The sequence below is a fragment of the Crotalus tigris genome, unplaced genomic scaffold (genome assembly GCF_016545835.1).
Source record: "Crotalus tigris isolate CLP2741 ecotype Arizona unplaced genomic scaffold, ASM1654583v1 scf7180000017890.1996003, whole genome shotgun sequence".
NCBI lineage: Eukaryota > Metazoa > Chordata > Lepidosauria > Squamata > Viperidae > Crotalus > Crotalus tigris.
Genome location: NW_024096707.1, coordinates 1,266,344 through 1,290,639, shown reverse-complemented (window position 1 = coordinate 1,290,639; position 24,296 = coordinate 1,266,344). Strand labels below are relative to the sequence as shown.

The 24,296-nt window shown below is 39.1% G+C and overlaps 1 protein-coding gene across 3 annotated transcripts in view; it reads right to left on the bottom strand.

The window, feature by feature from the left end:
• Positions 1-1,334: 1,334 nt before the first annotated feature.
• The window catches only part of KIF5B (kinesin family member 5B), a 40,419-nt gene continuing 17,457 nt past the window's right edge, over positions 1,335-24,296 (bottom strand). The window contains exons 13-26 of one of the 3 annotated variants that reach the window (XM_039344090.1): positions 17,820-17,888; positions 16,717-16,923; positions 14,316-14,459; positions 13,580-13,765; positions 11,959-12,076; positions 10,610-10,671; positions 10,405-10,514; positions 8,052-8,153; positions 7,226-7,286; positions 7,066-7,137; positions 6,862-6,966; positions 5,314-5,530; positions 3,948-4,099; positions 1,335-3,725 (exon numbers count right to left, since the gene is read on the bottom strand). In XM_039344090.1, coding sequence (XP_039200024.1) covers positions 3,963-4,099; positions 5,314-5,530; positions 6,862-6,966; positions 7,066-7,137; positions 7,226-7,286; positions 8,052-8,153; positions 10,405-10,514; positions 10,610-10,671; positions 11,959-12,076; positions 13,580-13,765; positions 14,316-14,459; positions 16,717-16,923; positions 17,820-17,888 — 1,590 coding nt within the window. In that variant the 3' untranslated portion in view covers positions 1,335-3,725; positions 3,948-3,962. Of the gene's footprint in view, positions 3,726-3,947; positions 4,100-5,313; positions 5,531-6,861; positions 6,967-7,065; positions 7,138-7,225; positions 7,287-8,051; positions 8,154-10,404; positions 10,515-10,609; positions 10,672-11,958; positions 12,077-13,579; positions 13,769-14,315; positions 14,460-16,716; positions 16,924-17,819; positions 17,889-24,296 lie in introns of those variants that run through there. The other 2 variants (XM_039344089.1, XM_039344091.1) reach the window with 2 other exon arrangements.

The window sequence follows — 24,296 nt, the reverse complement described above, 5'->3', positions numbered from 1 at the left end:
ACATTGGAACACAATTGTTAAAAATGGCATTAGTTTGGAGAACAAGAACTATAGTGAAGATATAATTTATTGTATGAATTGAAATCTGGGTTGTGTAAATTTATTTTCATGTATATGCTAATAGGCTATCCTGGACTCAGTAGCAGCTCCCTGAGATCACCCTTTTCAGGAAGCATTTTTATTCCTTTTCTTTTTTTCTTTCTTCACCTTCTACACTCTTGAGTGCAATAATGGAGCTCGTTCTGGGAAAGTCATCTAGCTTTTAGCATGCAGTTTCCCTGAAGGGCAGTCTAAGTACCACTTACCTCTTCCATGGTACATCAGGGGCAATTTTTCAGAAATAAAAAGTCTAGCACCTACATGACAAGTTGGCTTTACACAGTTGTTCTTGGAAGAGTATGGAAGGTTTAGAAATTTGAATTAAATATCCTCCCTCAACAGATGGAAGATTCAGGCTTGAATTTCAAGTTTATATCAAGGTGTATGAATACCACATGAGCAAGACTGATGCATGTTCAAATCTGAATGCTAAATCCATGAAAACTATATACTTTTGTACAGGTAGTCCTCAACTTACAATCACAACTGAGTTCAAAATTTCCATTGCTAAGCAAGATGGTTGTTAAGTGACTTTTATAACCTTTTTTGCTATATTTAAGTGAATCACTGCAGTGGTTAAGTGAATCATGTGGCTGTTAAAAAAAAATCTAGCTTCTCCCCATTGACTTTGTCAGAAGCTAGCCGGAAAGGTTACAGATGGCGATCTCATTACCCTGAGACAATGCAACTATCATAAATACATTTCAGTTGCCAAGGACCTGCATCTTGATCATGTGACCATGAGAATATTTGTTTCAGTGCGATTGTAACTTTGAATGATTGTTAAATGAATGGTTGTAAGTCAAGGACTATTGCAGAGGGTTGCATGATTGAGACCATACTCAAATGAATGAAGATACTATATGCTTCATGTATATGCTTCTTGGTCTTTGGTACTATGGCGAAATTACAAGTTGAAGGAAAGGGGTCCTTTCTAGGGAAAATAGACGTTTCAGCTTTAAGCCAGTTTGGAGGAGAAAACCCAAGATCAACAATAAAATATCTATTTGGGCCTACACAGAGTGATTCTACAAGTATCCATACAAAATTATGTATTGTTGAATATGAATTCCCCTTTGCAGTAAGGAGAAAATTTTATGCTTCCTATTGAAGACTCTTTCCAGAATTAATCTTAGCAGAATATTGGTTGTAGTAAATATGAATCCTTGGTATACTATATATTAATATAATGTCATGAGAGATTCTACTTGAGAATTAAATTACATCTCAATGAATTTCACTACAATTCAAAGATTTTCTTTATTTGAGACACAAAACATTTACAGCATGCAAGTAGTTAGCTATATGGCATCCTGTCCAAATCATTTATTTATCCTAATATATTGAGAATAAACCAATGTGCCAATAGGCTAACTCTTTCATTTCATGTCTAAATTAGAGATAATTGTATAAGTAACGTTAGGGAGATTATTTAGTTCATCTCCATAAATAATGTCTTCCATGTTAGTCAACTCTTATCCTAAGCCATTTTTAGAAAATGAGCTAGAGAAACAGAAGATTCAAGGACCATAAATTGAAACTTCAATGCATTTAACAATTCTATGTAGACTGAAGATTTTAAATTTGCAAAACTATCAGTTGTCCTGTCATGCAACATACCACAGGTGATCCAAAGAATTAAAAGGGAGTTGTTTTGAAAGTCTAAGTTGCAATTCTTAGTAAACTTCGTATTGGATTAAAATAAAAAAAAAACTCTCCAGGTATAAAAAATGTACATATTAAGGTACATGCTAGGTACAGTTTATTTAATTTACACAGCCATATCAGCACCAAAACCTGTGATACATTACTTACAGGAATGAAACTACCATAAACAACCATGAGAAAATATCCTGCTTCATTGAATATCCTGCCAAGAAACCAAATTTGAATTGTGCAAACTGAATTGGGATTAGAACATTATAGTTACTGTTGAGAAAGTGACATGGGCTACTGCAATTGAAAATACTAAGAACTATTACTTAAATATCCATTTCCCTTTGTATAAGTCCTATCTTATGTTGCAGAGGTCTTTTCATCTTATATCTGGAGGGTTGATTTTAAACACAGTACTGTGTTAGGTCAATTCCAAAACTATCAACATCTTGGCTGATTAAGAAAAAAATCCAGATTCTAAAAATTATTTTAAAAATCACAAATGAGAGGTTATTGGGAAAAAGCCTAATTTTTCTATCATTAAGCTTCATCATAATATAAATACTTTAATTTGTAAAAAAGTTAGTCATAAAAATCTTCAGAAAACCTTTATCCCCAAGTGCTTGTGAACTTACTGTAGCAAGATATAAAACATAAATGCATTCCAGGAAAGCAGTTATTTAGCATCTCCACTGCTGTAGTTTATTCTTCTACTCCTACAAACCTTAAAATTGTTATGATAAATTTTAGAATTTATCATGCAGGAAGTTCCTATCAAAGGTATTATTTGAATTTCCTGAAGTGCCATTCTATAGGGTAAAACTCTCATTTTTAAAAAATAGGACTTGGGATTGTTTGTAAAAACAAATAAAAGTAATTAATTTGTCTGACAAGATGTCTGGAAATTTACAGAAGTCTAGATTTACAAATTAATTACAGTGAAAGTTCAGCTCAATTGCCATAGTCATCTAATATGTCTGGTCTTTTTAAACAATTAACTTTGCTCCTGTTTTTTAGTTTGCTGAAAATTAATGAATTCATTCTTATTTTCGGGTTTTAAATCAAATTTGTACTTTGCAGACTACTTTAGACTGTCATTTACAGAGCATTGTATAGTTTTCTTATAGAATAAAGTTTATTACAGTAAGAAATACAAATAATGCAAAATAAATTCCCGATTTCTCCTCCAACTTTATACAGCTCTGATGATTGGATAGGCTCATCAAGAGGAAGCAGAATGTTTTCATCTCATTATGCTATTCTGTGTATAGTCAGGAATAGGACAAATTAAAGTCATTGCCAAATCTTTCCATGTCAATCTATATTTACTACTTGCTATACACAGTATTAACTCAATAATCCAGTAAGAGATATTTAACTAAACAGTTACATAGCCTTACAAAAACACTTCCTTAGTTCTATGTTTTTGAGAGTTCAGTGCCTAAAGGCAACAGTCGTCATAAGCATATCTCAGCAATTTCATACTGTACAAATAATTTTAGTCTTAGTCTCTATACAGCCACATAGGCAAAATTAATGTACAGCCATATAGGCAAAATTAATGTACAGTGTTATTCTAATTCAGGAGTGGGTCAAGTAGTGTAATTAAAGTGGTAAAGTTCAAAATTTATTTCAACATAGCTCCACACTTCCTAGGACCATTAAATATACATAAATTAAACTACGGTAGGAAATTTTAAGATGTTGCTTAACATACATTCAACTTGGCACAGTGCAGACTAAATTTAAGACGTGAACGACAGATCGTGTAATGAGACCTACATTTTAAGTTATACGTCAATTTTTCCAAAAAGAAAAAAAAATCTAATTTGCTGGGATTCAATTAGCCAAATCCAAAAATGAGGAGAGCTGTACAGATGGTACAAATTTATATAATTTTCTAATTTTCAAGGAATGACTCTCATTGCGCAATATCCAATTTTGATCATGTTGTATGTACTTCTCACCATCTAGAAATAACCAAAGAACATGCATAAATGAAACGTGCTTATAATTGTTAGTCCCCAAAATGTAACTTTACACAAATATTCATAACTATATACGTTTATTCATTAAATATACAGTCTCCATGATGTCAGTAATGATTATATGATTCTAATCCTAGTGTAAATTCTGGTATGTTTTTAATTCATTCCTTTTTGTAAACTACCAGTTTAAAGTAATTAACCAACCTTGATCATCAAAATTCATGCTTTCTCTTGCCGAGTTCCACCTCCACGTACGGCAACTGGCTGACTATTTTGGGTAAAAGCAGTTCCACCACGAATTGCATTTGGATGAGTTGGAGAAGCCGCTGGATGTTGACCAGGACGAATAGGCTTAGCTATATGGAAAAAAAAAATGTAAAGGATAAAGCAAGGCCATGTGACAAATTAAAATGTGATCAATATGATAGATTAAATGGAAGCAGGAAACATTTAAGTTCCAGAAAAGTATTTCAACATATTTCAGTTGAAGATGGCTCTTTACAATAAGTTGAATATTTATAATTAACTAATTTTTGCTTTCTTTTTTCCTATTATAGATTTTTTTGTCCAATGGACTAAGGGACTTTCAGTGTCTTCAGGACTGGCCATTAAGCTTTACACTGCTGTAAGCTAGTTATTACATATATCTAATGTAGGTAATGCTAGACAAGAAAAACATATCTTGATGTGTCACAAAATGATGGGGGTTTTATGTTTATATTTAATGTGGAATGACAATATTCTATGATGCATTGTAAAAAAATTGAAATGCAGGATATTAAAAAAGATTTTTACATGAGTGCTTCAATAGGCAAATTGTACAAGATAGCGTCACACTATCAGATTTTGATAGATAAAGCAGCAAATACTATATATATATATCTTTTTGCACTAGCTTCTCTGGCAGGCCTTATTTCTATGTGCTATATCCCACAATATTTTCAAGGGGTGCGAGATTCTTTTTTGAAGTGAGATTTATTGTTACTTACTGAGGTTTATATCCTACTTCAGTTATATAAAACTCTTTTCGGAGAAGGGGGAGAGAAAGGAAGCATTCTGTTCTTTATAATCCATAAACATTAAAGAACGTTTGTATATACCAAGATGTGAAAATGTGAATTCTAAGAGGTTCAGTTAAAATTAGCTAAAACCTAATTTTTTAGGCAATCATGCTGTTGGATTCAATTCTCCTTGAACGTCCAATTCCCTCTACTGTGCCAAAGGCCACCAGCTTTTCTGTTGTGGTTTTCGTTCCAGCAACATTATGTACTGTATTCTAGTAAAAGAATTAGTGTTTTTCTCTCCTCTTTCATTTCTCTTTCCTTTTGTGCCATACTTTTAACTGCAAGTACAAGTCATTCATTTCCTTTGTACTGTAAAAAATACTTGCTGTATTTTAATTATTGCTATACAAAAAACATATTTTGAGACCTTCAAAATTTCTCCAGCAACAGCCCAAGTAAAATTAAGGGATTAACAGTCCAATAATATGCACATTTGTTATATTCTATTATTTCAAAATCTGTAGTGTGTAAGCACATCATGTTTATGCTTCATTTGTTTTACTTACCAATCTGTGCTGAATGTGCCTTTCTGATCATGTTCTTTGATCTCACTGCTTCTTTAATTCGGTCTACTTCTTGCTGGTATCGCTTGCGATCTCGGGAAGCATTCTCTTTTGCTTCTTTTAATGCTGATTCCAAAGCTTTAACTCTTTCAGCCGTAGCTCTAAGCCGTTTCTCCAGTTTTGGAAGCTCACAACGAAGATCTGCATTATCACGTACCAACTGGATATATATATATATATATATATATATATGTGGGTGAATTTGTGCAACAAATTTTCCAGATTATTGACAATTCTAATAAGTATGCAGTAAACCTTTTCTATCACACAAAATAAGTGTTCGACATTCTAGTAAAACCAACATAAATGAATCAATCATAAACATAATATTATTGATTTTTCCATTTGATTCCTATAAGATATTTTAAAGAACTTACTCATTTTAATCGAAGCCCCCCTTCTACCAGCAACTCCAGTAACTGCTTAAATCCTAAACTGGAACCCCCACAAATCCCAAACTACCTTATCCAAATTGATTCTGAAAGTTGAAATCTATATCATCTACTAACACAAACAGCTCAGAAAACAAATAAATTGTCAAAATCTTAGACTGAGTAAATATCATAATAGAAACAAAAAAGCTTCTTGACATCTGATATGTCTTACTATGGTTAATAATCAGTAATGATTCTAACTCTAACTCTTAATATGGATACAATACTGGCTGTGATGGCAGCAAATCCATGTAACTCAGAACTGGTATATCACATTATTAATTTTCTGCAAACTTGGCTTTTGTTTATTTATATTCTACCTTTTTTATTTTTATAAATAACTCAAAGCATATATTCCTCTCTCTCTGTTTTCCCCATAACAACAACCCTATGAGGTGAACTGGACTGAAAGTATATGATTGGCCCAAAATCACCCAGCTGGTTTTCATGCCTAAAATTGGGCTAAAACTCACAAACTCCTATTCTCAAGCCTGGTATAATAATAACTAGATCAAACTGACTCTTTATGTAACCTCATTGGTGCAGGAGTTTTGAAGAAATAAATTTTCTTGATTAGTAGACATTATATATCCAACTATCTTGCCTACTTTGCAGGTCCTTGAATAGGATTTATCCTCTTAAGTAGATACTAATTTGCAAGTGACTGATGCCCTGTTGTCAGTAGATCATTTGACTGATAAATTGGTGGTTCTGTTTGTGTCTTGACAGCTGTGTGACTTATTGGGAGAAGTGGTTCTCTTTCTCTAATAATTGCACTCTAGTGGTTTTGGGTTGTTACTGTTGATAAAGAGGTAATTCCAGTTTAACTAAATGTTGATTGATTGCCATGTGATGGGGGAACATTATATGTAGAGCTGATCCACTAATAACATTTGATATATCCATTGATCTCTCTTTCTTTGTTACTGAGGGTTATTTAGGGAGCTATGTAAGAATTTTGTTGTTAGAGAATAAAGCTACAAAATTTTATAAAACCATTGTTAATCTAGCTCTTTTAAATAATGCAAACAAAAATATAAGATTATCACAGTTTTACCTGTTTGTGGACTTTTGTGAGCTGTTCAAGATTGTTCTCTAGAAAAGAAATCTTCTGTTTCTGAGCAGCACTTCCACCAGTATCATCTGAATCAATCTCTGCACTCTTTGATAAAAAGAGATACGGTTGCATTTCAGATTCTTGCAGAATGAAAATCCAAAATATTAAATTCATTTTTAAATAAAGAACTGATTGTGACATTACCTTCTTAACCCTGGTGGCCAAATCTTGAACAAAGAGTTTTCTGAGATTATGTAGAGTCTGAAGTTCTTTGGCCTAACAGCATAAGAGTATAAGAATTAAGACTACTCTTAGTAAAGTAGTTCAAGAATTTCAAAGATTGTTTTCATAATATACAGCTTACCACAGTCTCCTCTAAACCTTTTAGGTCTTGCCTTGCTTGCTCTCTTCTATCTTGCATAACACTGAAATCATCAATTAAAATTCATTAAACTTTTAGTTCTCAACTCTCTGGGGACTTTTAAATAATATGAAAAATAAAACCTACACTACTACATTAAACATATAAATAGATTCCATATTTTAAATTTTGATTTACGTAAGAAAAATACTGATTAAAAAACAATGTTGACCTCCTTTATACAGAAGGAATTCCACAATACTTTGGAAGCTATCACCCAAACAAATGAAATTATTTGGCATTTTATCTATATTATTTAACACATGCACTTGCAATAAATATTGCAGAAGCATGTATGTATATTGCATGAAATGTAATGGAACAAATGCAAAATAATCCATTTTTAAAACAATTATATTGTTGGAAGAATGGCACAATCAGCCGCCTGCCAAAACTCACTAATTACACCCTTCTTCTATCTCAGAACTAACCTAAACCTGGCATACTAGCAATTATTAAGGACAAGCTATATCTCTTCTATCTTTCTTTGTAAGAGAAAGATAATGAATAAAAATTAATTAATATTTACTAAAATCCAGTTCTAAATAAGTTCCAGAACTTCTAAGAACAGAAGCTTTTAAATTAGTTTGAAAATATTTTCTAATTAACAACCATTTGTAGGAAAATATAAGATGGTAAAAGAACACAATGTCTCAAATTAGAAGTCGCAGGCCTGGAAGCCAATTTCTTGAAAAGTATACCAAAATGAACAGCATTGGCAAATTTTTATTATATTATAAATATATCTAAATATAAATTGTTTACTTACGTAAGTTCATGCAATTTCTTGCTTTTGTCCTGATCCACAGTTTTCAGCTTATCATGTTCAATTTTGAGCCGTTCCTGCTCTAGTATTATCTTCTGATTTTGACTGAATGCAGAAACAAAAATTAAGTGAGGTGAGCAAGAATGATTATTTATTTTGTGACATATTAAATTGATTACCAATTTTGATATTTCAAAACCAAGATGACAATCAACCATACAGGCCCTAATACTTATTTTGGAACCAGATGATAACTGGTTTAATCTCTAACACTTCTGAACATTTCCTGCGTCGCATGAGAAAAGCACATCTTCCTTCCCCTGTCCTGACTACTTTCTACAGGGGGACGATCAAGAGCATCCTGTCATACAGCATCACAGTCTGCTTTGGAAGCATCACTGCTTCAGACAGGAAGGCGGTGCAGAGAGTGGTGAGAATGGCCGAAAAGATCATTGGTAGCTCCCTCCCTCCCATCCAGGACATAGCACGGAAGCGTTGCTTGAGCAGGTCCACAAGATTATCTGGGATACTACGCATCCTCTCCATGACCTGTTTTCCTTGTTACCTTCTGGGAGGAGGATCCGTAGTATCCATAGCAGAACATCCAGATTCAGCCATAGTTTAATTCCATACAGCATTAACCTTGTGAACTCTCAAGCTTCCTCCTTCTGTTATATATTCAAGATGGACAGTATTTAATATTTATTTGTTATGTATATGTAGGAGTGTCAGTCTATACATATGTTGTATATAGTATGTTTAGGTGTGTGTCATGTATATGTTTCACTCTGAGAGCGGGCAATTAAATTTCATTTTGATGTGTGCAGTTGTGCCCACAGTAAAAAAAATGATAATAAAGGTTATCTTATCTTATATACCAGATGAACTTAATTTATTTTAAATAAAAATTGTTATATTATAGTAGGAATGTGGAAGTTAATGCCCATTCTAACTTACAAAGTCTCAATCAAGCCTCCTCCATGTTATATGCAGCAAGATCTGTAGCTCAAATCCAATATTTCCAAGAAGACTGTTTGGCTTATTCACATCTTAGCCAAAACATATAAAATAGCACAAATCAAGTACAATCACTCTTGAAATCAATTTGTTCAAAGATCCTACAAGATTAACTGGGGGAAAATATAGGCTGGCAAAACAGAAAAAGGCATTGAAGTGGAAAGTCCTGCAGACTTTCCTTCAAAATGTCTTATGTCCTTTCCCATTGAGCAGGAGAACACTGACCTTCTCCCTTCACAATATGGCTTCATTTGTTGAATGCCTTCTCTCATCACAAAAAAAGCAAAGGAAGGAAGCAATCTTTAGTTGCTGTTTCACACTTTCTCTTACTGGGAATCTGTACAACAGCTCCTGCCAACAGCTTCCCTCCAACAGGGAAATTCAATTCACTTTGCAAGGTGAGAGCAGAAGTGATGGTTTCTGCTTTATCTCGCATTTAGCATTGTTCTCCATGCTGATGGATACAGAATATTTATTATAAAATCCCGCAGACTAACCTTTTCATGCTGGCAGCCCAGAGGGAAAGGGAGCAGCTGGGAAATTTGCACCTGCATGTACAGGGCTGCATGCAAACGGGGCAGCACGCACCTGGGTGGTGCTAGTAGGCCCATTTGCGCTTGGTGCGCAGGTGCTAGCTGCCACCTCTGCTAGCACTGTGTGCATGCACAAATGGGCCACGCAACCTGCATAGCTAGTGGCTGATTTGCACATGCACACATGCGCTAGCCACCTCTACTAGTGCCACGCACCTGAGCAAATGGTCTGCACAATCCATGCGTGCTACCGGCCCTGCTTGTGCAGGCACACAGGCGCTAGCCACCACTGCTGCTAGCTGTGTGCGCATGCACAAATGGTCTGCGGGCTCTAGCACAAGTGGGGGTGAGTGCACACATTGGCCAGCCTGTCCTGCGGCCTGGTGGCCAATAGGCCACGGCCCAGCAGTGGGCCACGAACCATAGGTTCAGGACCTCTACTTTAACCGATTCCAAATCTTTCAATCAAATCAGGTGACAAGGTGGAATAGATCCAGTTCTGAACAAGAACCCATTCTGTTACCTAGACTTGAAGTATGTCATTGCTTCTTTGAAGTGGATGTTTTATTTTATTTCTACTATGCTTTTTAATTTTGGGGGGGAACTGCAAAACTGAAAACAATGAATATAGAAAAGATGTTTTTGGCCACTGTGGTCACCAAAGTTTTATCTACCTCCTAAAAAAGGCTGATATGTAAGTATGTAAAGTCAAAGAAAATAATGCACTTAAAAATCTATTTCATAAGCAAAAATAAGTTATTCCCACCAATCCCACTCATTACAACAAAGCAGTGTGCAAAACTTACTCTTGCAAATCAGTAATTAATTTTTCTTTTGCCTCAATCTCATCTCTCAAGCTGCTAATCTGCTTCTGATGAGTCTCACGGTGACTTTGGATTTGCTGTTCAACTGCTTGCTAAAGAATCAAATATTCTGGTTATTTTACAGCATAAGGACAAACACTGAAGTTAATTCATTAAAAAAATTTTTTTTAAATGTAGGTTGACTTGCCTTGACCTCATTTGCAGTCTGAACTTTGTTCAGATGTTCCTTCTCCATCTCATGAACTTTTTCTAGTAAAGAAAGGGGAGAAATTCATCTTTAAAACTCATAATCAGATAGTGTAAAAAGTCCTCTAATACTTGTACCTTACATAAATACAAGTATCCTGAATGATCAAACTAGTGGGCAACCCATTAAGGAATTCTGCTTTAGTAGATATTTCTGAGAAATTCACTAGTCAACCTGTCTTTCACATACATAATTTATTCATTGGAGTTATAGGTCCTTGAATTATGACTGTAATTAAAGTAGAATTTCAATCACTAAGTGAAGCTATCATAAAGCATGACATCATGTGACTGCATCACTTAGCAACAGTAATCCCATCCCCATTACCATTGTTAACAGCATCCCAGTGGCTGTTAGGCATGGGCCAACCCCAATCCAAGTCATTCCAGGCTTACTCCATTCCCTGAGCCTTGGTAAGGGACTGCCTCCTCTGCCTTTTCAATTTTCTCCAAGCCTTCCAAAGCACCATGAGGATGGCATGTGCTGTTTGAGGAACAACATAAATAGACTTGGGAAGAAGCTCTGGCCTGGTCAGAAGTTGCCTTGCATAAGACCAGACAAACATCAGCAATAAGGGAAGACAGTACAAGTCAAGTGCATGCAGCAGGCCTGTGAAGCACAGATGACAGGGGCAGATAGAGCTTTGCACTCTGGCCCACCATGTTATGATGCTAGAAGCAGCAGCACTCCTTGGCAGCAGCACCACTGGGACTAAAGTAAAAGCTGAAGGGTGGTGGCAGCCAGCTGAGAATGCTGAAGGCCTCAGGCCTCTACATCTGTCCCACCACCGCCACCACTAAGAAGTATTGCTGTGTAGTGCTCTGCCAAGCACCCAAATCTTGATCATAAGGGCTACAATGGCTGCTACTTCAGGGACTGGTTGGATGTACCATTTGTTCAGCACCCTTATAACTTTGATTTGACACTGAACAGATGGTGGTAAGCAAGGATTACCTATATATTATTTTCTTTACCAGCTCAAAGCATAATAACTTCCCCCAACTTGTTCTAATGAAATCATCCTGTGAGGTGAAGTATGCCAAGAGAGTGATTAATTCATAGTCATCTGTAGAGCTTATATAGCCAACTAAGGACTTGAACTTGTTGTCCTAGGCTTCATTTATCACTTTAATATCAATATACCCCCTTACATATGTAATTAAAACATGCTTACTAGCAAATACAGTACCATTCCCTTATTGTACAGATGTACCGGTTACCATAATTTAAAACTTTAACTCATATTCTTAACCATGCACATAAAAACAGCAAGATAAAGCAATACATACTTTGGGTTTGGAGCCCAACTAGTTCCTCATTAAGAGAATCCACAGACTCTTCAAGCTGTCTTTTCTTCTGTTCCACATTTTGAAGATATTCTGTAAGTGATTTGATCTTGGCTTCATGCTTCAAGATGAAAATAGGATTGATATTTCAATGAATTAGAGACATGTATCAGAGATTTAGAAAAATGATGGTTTAAATAAAATATCAAAACGCACATCAGGAAAAACATATATTGAACAATTTACAGAATACTTAAAGATTAAGTTGAAAGTTTATACATGTTGTATATAGCATGTTTAAATGTATATTATGTATGTGTACACTTTTGAGAGCAAGCAACAAAATTTTATTTTTAATGTGCGTCAATGTGCCCACAGTAAAAAATGACAATAAAGATTATCTATCTATCTAAGAATACTTTCTGTATCATCTATATTATGCAAAGCCAAATGTGTCCTCCTTCGAATAATTCAGTTTCAGCTATTTTTAATGTTTTTACTTTCCTTGCTCTATTAGTGAATCATAAGAGGGAATTTTATTCAAGAAACACTAATGATACACCAAGGGGTAACATAGGAATGTGGGAATTACACTTGAGAAAGTCCAAGAATATGGAAATCTATTAAATCCCTTGCATTGTTTAAACTGCTCCATTATAAAAACAATTTGCATAATCCAAATGGGGACAAGTATATTTATTCCCTTTCTACCTTACAAGTGCTTACTAAGACTTTCATTAGGATTTTAAAGCCATTCTGGGAAACAAAAAAAAACATTGTCCATAATAAAAAAAAAACCAATCAGTTATCTAGATTCCTTGCATATTTTCTGACAATGTTGGGAGTAGCCAGCATTTGACACAATTATTTCCTTTGAATGTTATAATTACATTTTTTTCTTTTTTTTAGATGGAAAGGTTGAACTTATAGAAGCCAATAAGATACACTTTATTACAACTGTAGCTTAGATATACTGAGAGCTGTAACCTTAGCTTAAAATATGAAAATTGCTGAGATTTTGTATACTAATTGTGTAAAAACTCCACTAAATTCAAACCCATTTGAGCTACAATGTTCAAGCAAATAAAATCTAATATTCAGCTTAGAAAAAGTTGTTCTGCTTCCAGTGTATACCCATTATTTTTGTACCAGAAATGGTATATCGAGCACACAAAGTATCAGTGGATATAGAGGAACCCCAAGATTTTCAAGCATTCAGAAAATGTATTTTAAAATATTTTCAAGCCCAATAAGGACTCAGCACATTCTTAGGCAACAGAATGCTAACATTCTGTTCTGTACAGGAAGAGCAGATGGGATGGAAAATGAATACTCATTTTAAAATTAGGGGACCCTAATTTCCTTCTCCTATGCCAGGTCTGTCAAACTCGCAACGTCACGTGACATGTTGCGATGTATCGTGACTTTTTTGCCATTGCTAGCAATATGGTGGGCATGGTTTTGCTATGATGCATCTGGCCCGTAAGCTGGCAGTTTGACACCTGTCCTATGCCCTTGTACTATACTAAGCACGATCTTCAAATTCCCAGGTAGGATGGCTACTGAAGAACATCAGATTGGACAAGATTGATACAAAGTATTTAACAAACAAATTCAAACTTACCTGTGAAATACGAAGCTGACAGGCTGCTAGTTCTTTTTCATTTTCTTCCATTTTCTTATTGCTCTCTATTTGCGTACTTTCTAACTGCTTACATCGTTTTACCATAGTCTTTACTTCAGATTTCATTTTACTAATGTAGAGTCTTGCAACTGTGAATTCTTCATCTATCATACCAGTTCCTTCTGGCTGCTAAGAAAGAACTACTGTTTAGCTCCAAAAATTTGAAAGTTCATAAAATAATCCAGTAACTTATTCTGAGTTCATATATTATTAGCATTAGACATTTCCTTCCTATTAAAGGGTCAACCACATTCTTAATTATGAAATTCTATTTTAAATGAGATTGTAGCAAAAGTGACGTACAATCTATATCTAACTCCATTTCCATTTGGCAAATTTGGGGCATTACGATTTAACACTTTTCCATAAAAGTATTTGTTTTAAAACTGTTTTTTCCCTCACTTCTCACAATTATCTACAGTTAATCTCTTATAAACTATGGTTATCAATAGTGTGCTATATTGCCCTCAAAATAACATGCTTTCATGGGAAATGTCAGCATACTTTTAAAATTGTCTTAAAAGAAATGCATACATTTATGCAATATTTCTCATGAAGAAATACTGAGTATTCTAATGACAAATTAATAATAAATAGAGAAGACATACAATGATAGGGATGTGCCACTTAGGGACAGGATGGATTTGGAATCTTAATGGTTCATTAGATGGCTTACCTTTACATCATTGTTTCCAACTGCAATTCCTATTTCTGCAAGATCTTTTAACAGAGACGCCATCATTTCAGTTGCACGTTTTTTCTGATGATTGGTCATTTCTTTAAGTTTTTGAAGCTCTCCATCTATACTAGCTAATGTTATCTGGAACAGAAAAAAAATATTGTTATCCAGATAATGTTATAGGCAGCCAAAAATCAATTCAAGAATTCTGTTTTAATTCCAAGAGTTTCAATTTTCATTCGAGTAGTCATAGGTTGTTTCCTAAAGGAACATTCTTTCTAAGTTCTATGAGCTCAGGAATGATAGATTCTAGGATTATTCTCACTGTACTCCAAAAGATTGGCATGATCACGAAAGCTTCTGCCTCGCTGCCAGTCATCATTAAAGCCATTGGGCACAATTATTCAGTCAAGCTATTGAAGGTACAAAAACAACTACCAACTCCCATAAACTCCAAAGTATTGGTTGCTTTTCTTTTTATTTATTTTTTAGCTGCTCAGAGCTTTCTCTGATTATTGTAATCTTTGGACAGTGCTGTTCAAGAAAAACATCTCAGAACAACTGCTGGAAGCAGAAAATGGAATTCCCACACTTAACTCTTGCCTCTGCTTAATTTTGGCATTTGAATTTAATTATTAACCAGTTCTATAGCCTAGAAGTTGCAATTAATTTATTATCATCCTAAAATGTTTTACATTTCAATGTGTGTGAAGACAATCATTTTAAATTCAAAAATTGAGAATAAGTTATATTTTAAAAAAGGGTATGCAGAACCTTAAATTCCCAAATACAAACTTCTATTTGAAGTTTCTTAACATGTCAGTGAAATCAGACAAGATACAACAAGCCCATAACATAAGGCATATAATTAAATGTAGCCCTCTGGGAAATTGTGTATCATAGATACAATCCATATGCGGATCTTTAAATAAGATGTATATTACACAAAGCTGGTCAAGTGTACAAATTACATTTATGAATGCATGTTATCAGAACCAAATTCTTTGGTATTCAAAGTTGTAAAGGCCAAAGCAATGTGGAAAGGCACTACTGTAACTGATTGTACAGATCCATACATATTTTTTAATAAATAAAACAAAAATACAGAGGCTGTATGCTATCTTCCTGAGAACCACCGGTTTGCTTTCTGTGAATAGAGTATTTTATTGTATTTTGAAGTGAGGAATATGCAATTTGACATTTGGGACTCGATTTCTGCCTTTTATTCAATTTCTCATTAATATTAACTTGTATGTCACTAACATTAACTAGAGCACACAATCTATGAAACATATGTTAAACTGCAAATGAGAAAGACTGGAGGTATTATAACATTGCACTGCCTCAAACTTTCAATTGTTCTCAAAGGTTGTATCCCTGAAAGTACTAAATACAAATTTGTTCTAGCAGCAATACTACTAATTACTAATTAGAGCAATGGGTGACACTTTATACCTAGAACATAAAGGCAACAAGGTCTTTACATTTGAATTATATTATTAATAAGAAAACATTTAGTTATATATCTTTTATCAAAGCATTTATACAAGAAGATAAAAGCTAACATAAAATAATATAAAATAAGGGAGAAAAGAAAATTAAATCAAAGAAAAAGCGAAAAGTGCACGAAAAGGAAAAGGTTTAAGAAAAATAGAAAAGAAAGCAAATATAAAGAAGTAGCTTCTGATACTTTTCACAGCAGTTGTAAATAAAAATATACTTTGATCTCTCTAAAGTTACGTCATATTCCTTTTTTTCTATTAGGAAGGCATATAAAATATTTTCAAATGAAGCTATATTAGTGCAAGTTAAAGAAATGTTCATATCATCTTTAATCATTTAATTTGAACATCAGATACCCAAAGTATCTATTTTTATAAATTAATCCATACATGGATTTGAATAATAACATATATAGTTAACATAGTCACCCAGAATCAAAGTAACAGTAAGCTGGACAGCTTATTTGTTTATTTAATTCTTATGCAGCCCATCTCATTATCAAGCAACTTTGGACAGATTACAATGCTATAAATAACAGTATAAAACAATTAGATGGTTAAAACATTTAAATACAATAAATATAAATACACAGTATTATTTAGGACATGGGTCCCCAACCCCCAGTCTGTGGACTGGTACCGGGCCGCAACATGCCAGCAACCGGTCTGCACAAACAAGCAAAACCCCATCCGCGGGATGCAGACAGCATACAAAACCATGTCCCCTCCAGTCCATGGAAAAACTTCTCGCCACATAACCGGTCCCTGATGCCCAAAAGGTTGGGGACCTCTGATTTAGGAAGAAAACCACATAGGAGGTTTTCAATTAATAATTATACAGTGTCACCTGACAACCAAAGTTTGATTTATTGAAGAAACCCCTTCTATTATCTTACCGATTTCTGATTCAATTCCTCACTTAGTGTTTCATATTCCTTCGCCTTGTCTTCAACTTCTTGTGACTTTTGATCATAGTTGACAGCAAGTTCCTCGAGGGCTTGGAGAACCTCTTTTACCTCTTCTTTAGAAGCATCATTTTCAGCTTGAAGGCGATTTAGTTCAGCTTGCATATTGTCTTGGTCCCGCCTGGTGGATGCTAGAAGCTATATAAAAAAAGTCAATAGTGAATATTTTTAATACCTGTTTCTTAAGCAACAATGAACATATTACGGAAGCTTAAGGTCATTGATTATTAATGTACACAATTTATTTTAAGGCTCTGTAATGACACTGCTCATTATTTTAAATCTTGTCAGGCTCTATTTACAGATCCAGTTTTGGTCACCACAATGTAAAAAAGATGTTGAGACTCTAGAAAGAGTACAGAGAAGAGCAACAAAGATGATTAGGGGACTGGAGGCTAAAATATATAAGGAAATGTTGCTGGAATTGGGTATGTCTAGTTTAATAAAGAGAAGGACGAGGGGGGACATGATAGCAGTGCTCCAATATCTCAGGGGCTGCCACAAAGAAAAGGAGTCAAGCTTTCCTGCAAAGCACCTGGAGACAGGACAAGAAGCAACGGATGGAAACTAACCAAAGAGAGAAGCAACCTAGAACTAAGGAGAAATTTCCTGATAGAACAATTAATCAGTGGAATAACCTGCCTCCAGAAGTTGTGAATGCTCCAACACTGGAAATTTTTAAGAAGAGACTGAACAGCCATTTGTTTGAAATGGTATAGTGTTTCCTGCTTGAGCAGGGAGTTGGACTAGATGACCTCCAAGGTCCCTTCCAACATCATCATCATCATCATCATCATCATCATCATCATCATCATCATCTCCATTCAATGATTTGTATCATAGGGCAATAGAAACCAGTATTATAATCAAAACTATAGAATCTTCTTTTGAACAGCTAATAAAATTAGCTGTAAAATATTGACACCACGGTTTAGTTTCTCATACTTTAGTAACATAAATAACTTTTTTACAATTTATTTTGCACTATTTTGCTTTTCCTCTATTCACAATATGTAAACAGTAGCACCAGTCACCTCTTCCTGATCCAACATCTGTGTTTTTAGTTTTTCCACTAATTGGCTTTGTTGATTAATTTCTTCATCCTGAATAAAAAAGGGGAAAGATAATTATTCAACTGTAAAATTCATTAAAATAAGCACTGTTTATTAATCCTATTTAATATTAAGAAAACAATCAGTGTCCAAAAAGCATAGTCAGATGTTATACATGTCATGTAGCTTTTATTAACATTTAAGAGAACTTTATAAGAAGTGTTCCTAATGCCAGGAAGGTCTCCCTTTCAAATCTAAAATTTCAGTGCAATTTATGAGATAGGTTGGAAGCAGTTCTATCACATTTGTTAACAGAAACAGTAATAATAAACTACATCTGACCCAAACTTTGAAGATGCTCATAGAAGTTCTTTAGATCCTGTCAGATTTTCAGAATGTGAATGCTCAGTTCAAAAACATACTTCTTAGATCAGCACCTCCTTTGATAGTTTGAAGCATAGATATATTTATCTATATCTGCCATTCAATATCAATGGCAATAAGTAGGACTGCCAATTTACAAAACAGAATGCATTGAATAAATTGAATCAAATTAATTTGAGTGATCAATGACTTGCAATTATTCATTCCATTTTCCCTGTCAAACACAATTTGGTCTTTGATGTATTAATTTTCAGATCCATGGTTCTCATTGCATCATACAATCTATCTACATCCCAAATCTTCCTGGTTCAGCCAAAAATACGGAATAATTTACATATAATCCTATAGGCCTCAATTAATATAACTTTAACTTTATGGTGGGCATACTTCTAGTCCTTCCCCTAAATATTACCATCTTATGGGAGGTAAGAAGCATGTCTTTACTTGGCAACCTCTGCCTTCTGGAACAATCTGCCCCTGGAAGTTTGGCAGTCTTTACCCTCTTAGCCTTCCATAAAGCTTTGAAGACTGGCTTATCTCCCAAGCAGTAGGATAAAATTGCACATTAGAAGGTAAACGCGGAGCCAGGTCTTTCTTGTTTTTAATGTTTAATCGGTTTAGTTTTAAAGTTTAAGTATGATTTTATATATTATTTTAACTTTTGACTGGGTGCTACATAGAGATGATTGGAAGATAGGCAGTTATATAAATGTTTTAAATAAATAAGTAAATTACTACAAGCATTTCATTTGTATATAAATATATACAATAGGTCCTTGACTAACTCCCTGCTCAATGTTGACGTTCACTAGGTATTCCATTATATAACACTTGGGGGGCGCTTCCTTCCAGAGGGCGGCCCAGGCTGCGGAGGTCTCTTCCCCCGTAAGCCTGCCTCTGTATCCCCGCCCAGCCACGAGCTCTTCCCTTCCCACTCAGGTCGTGGACACGAAGTCCTCGTGGCAGGTCAGGCAGCCGCCCCCGCCCCGTCGTTCTGCTCCAACCTTCCTCGCCCCCCCCCGCCAGAAGTTTCCCTAACTACGAGTAGGGAAAACCCGTCGGGGTGAAGACGGGCTTTCCCGCCTCACCAGCGGCGGGCGGTTGCTTTCTCTCCTCCGCGAAAATTAAGCTGGCTTTTCACGCTGGTACAAAAGCTCCGGGCACGGCAGTTTGACTGTTAGCACAACAAACCCACATCCCCTCGGGGCAGGCTCAAAGAGGAACTCGGACGAGCCGAAGATGCCTCCCAACCAATTCAGCAAAACGATTCCCCTTCACTCTTAGCTGAGTTGGCTCTGACTTCTTAACGTGCAATGCTCTAAATGTTCTTAAAGATCTAATGGGTTCTAGAAGCGAACCGGGTGATCCTGGGTTGAGTCGCCGTCTTTCTTTCCCTCCCTCCGCCCCAGAGTGGGACTTAGCTGGAGGTTTTCCTCGCCTTCGAGCCAGGAAGCGAAGCAACCCCGAAGATTTCTTCCACCGCTGAGCTGGAAGGGCTGGAAGAGCTGGCCGAGGGAAGAGGAGATAGGCCTCGGAGCCAGCTTGCCTGCCAGTAGCAGTAGCAGCCGCCGCCCCAGCCTGCTGCTGCTGCCCCAGCCCGCCGCCCCGGCCTCCTCCTCGGCCTCCTCAACTTTTTCGTCCGCCGCCTCGGCCGCCTCGTTGTGCTTGGAGGCCGCCGCCGCCTCATCCCCGCCGCCCGGCATGTCCCGCGTCCCGTGTGGCAGCGACCCACGGCCCGACTTTCTGCCGCTGGAGAGTGCCGGCCTGCCCCACCAGCAGCCGCAGCCTCCCCTGCGGCGGCAGGCCTCGCCGCAGCCGCCCGCCTGGGCAATCCGGCCCGGCGCTCAGCTAACCTTCGCTGCCCCGCACGCGGCTTCCTTTTCCTTTTTCTCCACCATCATCGCCGCCGCCGCGTCGTGTTCCTCGGGCTCCGCAGCGAGGCCTTCTCTGGTGACCTGGGCTCCCAGTGTGACTTCGCCCGCTGCCCACTGCCATTGCGGTGACGGCCAGCAACAAGAGGAAGCGCGACAACAAGGCCAGCACCTTCAGCTTCAATTGTACGCTGTTGCTGGGTCCCGCCGGGGAAAGTGGCGGGCCGGCGTTTGGGAACGGGCCCTTGGGGAGGCTGTCGAGCAGACCGGAGGAGCCGGCCTACACTGGCACCCCGTGGAAGAAGACGAATTACAGTCCTGCCGTGGCTGGGTTGACTTTACACAATTGTTGGATGTCCGGAGAAACCATTGATGAGCTGCACGAGAGGTACTTGGAGAAGTTGACCCAGCTCTTTGAGGAGCATAAGGCCAAGTACGGGCTGCCCCAAGACAAGTACCTAATGATCACCTAGCCGGCCACATTGGATCTGGGACACAGAGGGGCAATATTTTTTAGAGAATGTTTGTTGTGGGTATGTGTATGTATGTAGATGAATGGTGGCCCTATTATATATAAATTTTATTATTGTATTTAGGGCGTATGAATGTGAATATTTTTATTTTTATGTATATAAATTGAGTGTGAATGTGTACTAAGTGTTTGGGGTATGAGAATGGTGGAGTCGGGGGCGGAGCCTGGTACCCCCTCTGCTGAGTGCAATAGCAAAAGTAGGGGGGGCAGGACTTACCCTTGGGCTTGGTCTGTATGGAAAGCTAGTCCGGTCAGGAAGGGAGAAGGCTGGTGAGGATGGGGGTACTCCGGGGAGGGGAGAAGGTCGGAGCATCCCGGTTATGACTGGGATGGGCAGATATGGTGGTAGCCGAGGGGCAGGCCATCTTTGGGGAATGAGGACTCGCTATATTAGAGCGATTCCTTGTTCCGGCCCCTCAAAAGGCTCATCCTGACAGGGGAGTACAGGGCCCTAGTTGTAGGCTGCTGTTGCTTAATGCCAGGTCCGTTGTTCAACAAAGCCCCCCTTGTCCGTGATTTAATATTGGACAGCGGGGCGGACCTGGCATGTATAACTGAAATCTGGCTGGGCCCTAAGGGGGGTGTTTCCCTCTCGGAGATGTGCCCGGACGGGTTTGTGGTGCTTCATCAGCCTCGACATCAGGGCAGGGGTGGGGGAGTGGCAGTCATCGCTCGGAAGTCCTTGAGTCCTCGTGGGATTCCTGCCCCGGAGGTTGTTGGGTGTGAGTCCCTCCTATTGAAGTTGGGTTCACGGGTTCAGTTGGGCTTGCTGCTGACGTACCTACCTCCCAGCTGCATTGCAACAGCCCTGCCTGCGTTGCTGGAGTCAGTAGCCGGGTTGGCGGTGGAGTTCCCCAGACTTATGGTACTGGGGGACTTTAACCTACGATCACTCGGCGATCGCTCAGAGGCGGTGCAAGAGTTCATGGCTTCCATGGCAACCATGGACCTGACCCAGGTAATTCAGGATCCGACTCATAGGGATGGTCACACACTCGACCTTGTGTTTCTCTCGGGGCAATGGAGACATGATCTGGAATTAAGGGGAATAGAGATCTCGCCCTTGTCATGGACAGATCATTTCCTATTGAGGCTGGACTTCAGAGCATCACTCCCCCATCACAGGGAGAGGGAGCCGACTAGGTGGTTCCGCCCCACGCGCCTAATAGACCCAGATCGGTTCCAGGAGGAGCTTGGGGAAATACCTGACTCCCTTGTCCACAACTCGTCCAGGTCCCTGGTTGCGGCCTGGAATGAGGCGGCGTCCGGGGCCCTGGATCGAATTGCGCCTTTGTGACCTCTCTGTGGTGGTGGTCCCCGGAGGGCGCCTTGGTTTACTGAGGAGCTCCGGGAGATGAAGCGCCACAAGAGACATCTAGAGCGACGTTGGAGGGCCAGTAACTCTGAATCTGACCGATCACTATTAAGAGCCTATCTTAGGACTTATTTAGTGGCGATAAGGGCGGCAAAGTGTGTTCACTTTTCCGCACTTATTGTGTCCGCAGAATCTCGCCCGGCCGCCTTGTTTAGGGTGACCCGCTCCCTTCTTAAAGTGGAGGAGGCGGAGGAACCCTTGCAGGGGAGAGCTGAGGAGTTTGTTCAGTTTCTTTCGGACAAAATCGCTCAGATTCAGAGAGACCTGGACTCCGACTGGGCAGTGCCAGCTGAGTTGCCGGGGGCTGGTCTTAGTCATGTTATCTGGAGCGAGTTTGAGCCTGTGACCCCTGATGAAGTGGACAAGGCCGTGAGGGCAATGAATGCCGCCACCTGTTTATTGGACCCGTGCCCCTCCTGGCTGGTTTCTGCCAGTAGGGAGGTGACACGAGGCTGGCTCCAGGCGATAATCAACGCCTCCTTGATGGAGGGGTCTTTCCCGCAACCTTTAAAGGAAGCGGTGGTGAGGCCCCTCCTCAAGAAGCCTTCCCTGGACCCAGCTGTTTTGAAGAACTTTCGTCCTGTCTCCAATCTCTCCTTTGTGGGGAAGGTTGTAGAGAAGGTGGTGGCGTCCCAACTCTTGCGATCCTTGGATGAAACTAATTATCTGGACCCTTTTCAATCTGGTTTCAGGCCTGGCTACAGCACTGAGACTGCTTTGGTCGCACTGACCGATGACCTCTGGCGAGCCCGGGATAGGGGTCATTCCTCTATCCTGGTGCTTCTTGACCTCTCAGCGGCTTTCGATACCATCGACCATGGTATCCTTCTGCGTCGTCTCGGAGAGGTGGGGGTGGGTGGCTACCTCTCTGACAGGTCGCAGTCGGTGTTGGCGAGCGGACAGAGATCGACCCCTAGGCGCCTCGATCATGGGGTGCCTCAGGGCTCGGTCCTGTCCCCCCTCCTTTTTAACATCTACATGAAACCGCTGGGTGAGATCATTCGGCGACACGGGGTGAGGTATCATCAGTACGTGGATGATACCCAATTATATATCTCCACCCCGTGTCCTTTCAGTGAAGCAGTCGACGTGATGTGCCGGTGCCTGGAAGATGTGAGGGTCTGGATGGGGGTGAACAGGCTTAGACTCAACCCTGACAAGACCGAGTGGCTCTGGGTCTTGCCTCCCAAAGGTCAACTGGATGGTCCATCATTAGTCCTGGGGGGGGGGCAAATTTACCTCCCTCAGTGCAGGCACGCAACTTGGGTGTCCTCCTGGACTCACAGCTAAATTTGGAACAACATCTATCAGCTGTGGCCAGGGGGACCTTTGCCGAGGTTTGCCTAGTGCACCAGTTGCAGCCTTATTTGGACCAGGAGGCTTTACTCACGGTCACTCATGCCCTTGTCACCTCAAGACTGGATTACTGTAACGCGCTCTACATGGGGCTACCCTTGAAGAGCGTTCGGAGGCTGCAGTTGGTTCAGAATGCAGCCGCGAGAGCGATTGTGGGCGCGCCAAGGTACGCCCACGTGTCACCTATCCTCCGCGAGCTGCACTGGCTTCCTGTGGGTCTCCGGATGCAATTCAAGGTGTTGGTTATCACCTTTAAAGCCCTTCATGGCATAGGGCCAGGTTACTTACAGGACCGCATTCTGCCGCACAGTTCCCAGAGACCAGTGAGGTCCCATAGATTGGGCCTCCTTCAGGTCCCGTCGGCCAGACAATGTCGGCTGGCGGGCCCTCGGGGAAGGGCCTTTTGTGTGGTGGCTCCGACCTGGTGGAATCAACTTCCCCCCGAGGTTCAAACTACTCCCACCCTGCCGGCCTTTAAGAAAGCCATTAAAACTCTCCTGTTCCGGCAGGCCTGGGGCTGATGTCCCCGGGGGGGCCGGGATATGATCGGACATGCTGTATGATTGTATTATTTTATTGTTTTATTGTTAGATGATTGTTTTAATTTTGTACGCTGCCCTGAGTCCTTTGGGATTGGGCGGCATATAAATAAAATTAAATAAATAAATAAATAAATTGCATTCGGCAGGCAACCTTTAACTCCAACATTCATGCAAAAAGGTCATAATTCAAGTCTACTCACTTTCCTGTATGTTTTCTCTAAATCAGGGGTGTCAAATTGCCAGCCCACGAGCCAGACGCATCACATGGAAGCCACGCCCACCCCACTGCCAGCAATGGAAAAACCAGCCCGATACGTTCCACGACATCATGTGACGTCGCGAGTTTGACATGCCTGCTCAAAATACATAAATACACAATATATAGCTTGTAAAACATAC